Source organism: Halyomorpha halys, unplaced genomic scaffold, assembly GCF_000696795.3.
Source record: "Halyomorpha halys isolate HHAL.00 unplaced genomic scaffold, Hhal_1.1 Scaffold10648.1, whole genome shotgun sequence".
NCBI lineage: Eukaryota > Metazoa > Arthropoda > Insecta > Hemiptera > Pentatomidae > Halyomorpha > Halyomorpha halys.
The window spans coordinates 509-4537 of NW_027109040.1; the positions used below are offsets into that span (position 1 = coordinate 509).

Here is a 4029-nt window from a genome sequence, read left to right on the forward strand (position 1 = left end):
AACATTGAATGCTTAAGTAGTTAGTTAATCCAGTACAGATGTGGATGGCCTAAATGTTTAATAGAGTTCGACTCAGTCATTATTATTCGGAGAAGTTTAGAGTTCAGTCGGTCGGGTTTGAAACAAGGTTATTGTCTGTTACTTATTTAATTTAGCACTAGAATACATTATTAGAAATGTGATACATACCGAAAAGGGGCAAATTTAGGTGATAAAATACCTGTGCTGGTGTATGCTAATGATTTAGTATCATTGGGTGAGGATGAGGAGAACTTGTAAAACTTAATACAACTATGAATTTAGTGTGTAAGATCGTAGAACTTAGTAACGAACAGATCACTAAAATTTTAATAAACAGTTTTTAGTTGGAAACAGTAGTAAATTTGTTTTGAGTAGCTCTATGTGTTGATAGCCTTAAGTTTAAGTCAATATCATATTTATTGAAAACCAATTTTGTTTTATTGTTTCTTAGGAATAATTTTTGACATATTTCTTTCATTATAATAGATGCAGTTTGGGCTAAGAAGCAGGCTAAATTGAGGGAAGCTGAAGAAGAAATGGAAGTGAAGCACAAGTTAGAACGGGAAATCGAAATTGAATTAGGAGACGATTATATACTGGACCTGAAAAAGAATTACGATCTTCCGGAAGAGTATAGGTACGATGTTATTCCAGAAATCTGGGAAGGCCACAACGTCGCTGACTATATTGATCCTGAAATCTTCAAGGTATCACTTTAATCAATCTTTTATTTATTTGTAAATTAATAATTTTTTCTTTAATCTTTTAGTTTTGTTTATTTGTTTTAAAAACGTACTTTGTGCCTAATACATTCCATATAACTAAGGCAATAGCTTACATATAATTTTTTTTATGTGTATGAGTGGATAAAATCTATGTCTCTAGTATTAAAAAATAATTTTTATTTGATTTTTTTACAACAAAAATTGTAACCAGTTTTTTTCCTGATGTGAAGTTATAATAGAAAAATTTCTTTTGAAATATGAGATATACAGCATATATATCAGGAAAAAAGATATCTGGTGTGCTTCCCGCATCACACAACTTTCACTTACTTCCCTTCTTTATGTTGGAATTAATCCTTGCTGTTTTCTGAAAAGATATTTCTATTTTATTGCATTGTCGCAATATTTTCCAATACTAGTTATCCAAATGAGCCTTTACGTTAACTCCAATCTCAACATTTCGTAGAAAATTATTTTTAATAATATTCTCTTTACATGATTTAAAAATTTTCTTTTGTATAAGAGTGACAAAAATATAACAGTTTACTAAAATTTTCATTCTGCTCTTCATCATCTATTCGATGCTAAATCGTAATATAAATATTATAAGTAATAAGAATGATTTTATTCCTTCTGTCTACTGTAAGGCTCATATATAGGTTAAGTGAGATTTAAATAAACAAAACAAATTATTTAATCACTATAGTGACATGAAGAGATTTAACAGACTGACGAAACGGAAAACCGCTCCGGGCATATATCCACCAATTTAACAAACTTGTGTTAGAATAAACCTTTTATACGGGTATTCATGATCTTTATTTTATCATGTTAAAGCGTTTTAGATGGAAAAACTCATGTTAAATGGAAAAATACTTCCTTCTTTTACCATGATAAAACGATATAACATATTACATGGTTGAGAGTCTGTTTAATGAAGAATTACGTCACGCAACAGACCATCTGAGGTCAACATTTTGTTTGTTGTGTTAGGTTACTTCCTCGTAGTATGTGTTTTAATGGTGTATCAGTATTGTTTTGGATGTTTTTTTAAACTAATAAAGCAATAGATGACAATAATACTAATAATGTGATGACAGTCATCAATTAGCTCATCTTGATGCTCTTCTCCACAAGTTAGGAGATCAACAAGACACTCAGTAGCCAAACTTTCACTTTTCACTCAATTTAGGCATGTTGCAATAAATTACTTTAATCAAAACGTAGAAGTAAACAACATGAAGTTCAGGAAAGAAAGGTTGATAAACAAGTTGCTCAGAAAATCCGCTAGGAGCTCTTATGCATTTAACATTTAACGTGACTTTAAATAGGGCAGCTCACAATCCTACTTATAAAATTTAACATGGTAAAACATTTTACATTTAACACATCATGAATACCCCTTATCTATGCTTTTTTCGTCATTCTCCATCATCTACGACTTACTGTGTTAAATATTATTTTTTTTCTACAATTTTTAGCTTTCTAATGATATATAATACATCTATATTACTATTCTTATTTCTGGAAATGTGTTTTTACCTTAGAAAAAAAATGTTTTTCCTATTATCTCCTAAAGTTAGAGATATAATTTTTTATAGTTTATATTTATCCATTTTTCATTACATACAAAAAAATTGAAATATTTAATTATTTCAGATAAAAAAAAATTAAAGGTACTTAAGAGAAATTTTTTTTAAAGAATCCACTTTTAAGCTTGGGCACTTTGAGTTTATCACAGAGAAATGCTTTATTCATTCATGCTGCCCAAATACATCTGGTTGCTACATTACACGGCATACTAATCAATCCGTGATCGGACATATATAATTAACAAATAAGTTTGCTGTGACATCACAGCAGAGTTGGGAAAAAAGTAGCTATAGTTGAAACTAGTAGTTGTCATGGATACGATATTTATTTATCAATGGTTCATTCATGAATAAGCGTCGTATCCATGGCAACTTTAGCAATTAGTTTCAAATACAGCTAATTGATACAATATTCCTTTCTAATGTTTGACAAATATAAGGAATGTTTAATCTGATGTATTTATTATTTTTATTTCAGAAATTAGAAGAACTTGAGAGGGAGGAAGAAACTCGTGAAGAAGCTGGTTTCTACGCTGTTCCGAAGATTGAGTTGGATTCGACTTTACAAGATATACGCGCACTCGCTCAGCAGATCAGGGATAAGAAGATATTGATGAAACAAGAAGCCTCTGTGAGAAAATCTTCGACCAAACCTAAACTACCGCGTACTACTACTCCTAAGGTTAGGGAAAGATCGGTTTCTCGTTTGAGGACGGAAATGGGAGCACTTGGTGTAGACATTGGAGATGAGGAAAAGGTAAGCAATTTATGTATTAAGTAACATAATCATTTTATACATGTAGTCATCGTTTTACATAGCCCTGATATTATTTATAAGTTGTATCAAACTTACATCATTTACTAATTTAAAAAAAAATTATACCAGGAACTTTTTTATGCCAAAGCCAATTTTACTTTCACTTATCATTCTACATATTGTAATAATTTAAAAAGTATTAAAATTAAATAAATTGAAATTTTAATCGTTTTAAACTAATTTCAAATATAAAAGAAATAGCTTGGGTTTAAATTAAAAACTTTAATATTAAATAGATAATAGAATTTTATAATATAAAAAAGACTCTAAATCTCAGGGAGGGTTTCTAGGCAATCAGAAACAGACACTTCTACTATTAACACTTAATTAAATTAATAACTGTTTTACACATGTATTTAAATTTAGGTATAACAAAACTAACCAAGTTCACAATCTTCTTTTGATGATTCTTGGTATCTTCTTTTCTATAATGCTATGTCCTAACGTCAAAAATGGCTTCCAGTCCTTCCAAAAAGGTGTGTCTCTCTCACAACAATGGCTTCCAATCTTTCCCGCTTCCAGCCGACGGACGTCCCTCACCAGGCAATCCAAACTCAGAGTCTCTTTTTCTTCTTGGGCGACTCTTGGTTGTCCTCCTTTTTTCAAGATGCCACCCTTGCTAGACAGAAATTTATGAAGAATTCCTCATCCTGGATACATCATTTCCCAATCGTGCCCAAACAAAGAATGCCTGCCAAAAACCAAAACCTGTCTTGATGTTGCATGTAAACATCGATTGTCGCACAACAGTTAGGGATTTTTGCAAATGATTTACTTTCTGAATATTATTCTTTAGCACTATTTCTTGATTTCTATTTTTCCTTTAATTTACTGTATTTTCAATTATGATGGGAAGAGTTAAAATAGTTTTTAT

The 4029-nt window shown here is 30.5% G+C and overlaps 1 protein-coding gene across 1 annotated transcript; it reads left to right on the top strand.

Annotated features, from left to right (window-relative positions):
- Nucleotides 1-504: 504 nt before the first annotated feature.
- Nucleotides 505-3154, top strand: LOC136795729 (nucleolar GTP-binding protein 1-like). The gene is made up of 2 exons (XM_067047254.1): nucleotides 505-728; nucleotides 2817-3154. The coding sequence occupies exons 1-2, from the start codon at nucleotides 558-560 to the stop codon at nucleotides 3117-3119; spliced, it is 474 nt and encodes a 157-aa protein (XP_066903355.1). The 5' UTR covers nucleotides 505-557; the 3' UTR covers nucleotides 3120-3154.
- Nucleotides 3155-4029: the final 875 nt, after the last annotated feature.

What these genes read in the sequence shown, in the direction of transcription:
- LOC136795729 (XM_067047254.1), top strand. Translation starts at nt 558, where the DNA reads ATGGAAGTGAAGCACAAGTTAGAACGGGAAATCGAAATTGAATTAGGA. An exon ending in TTGATCCTGAAATCTTCAAG is followed by an intron (nt 729 to 2,816) that starts GTATCACTTTAA and finishes TTTTTATTTCAG; the next exon opens with AAATTAGAAGAACTTGAGAG.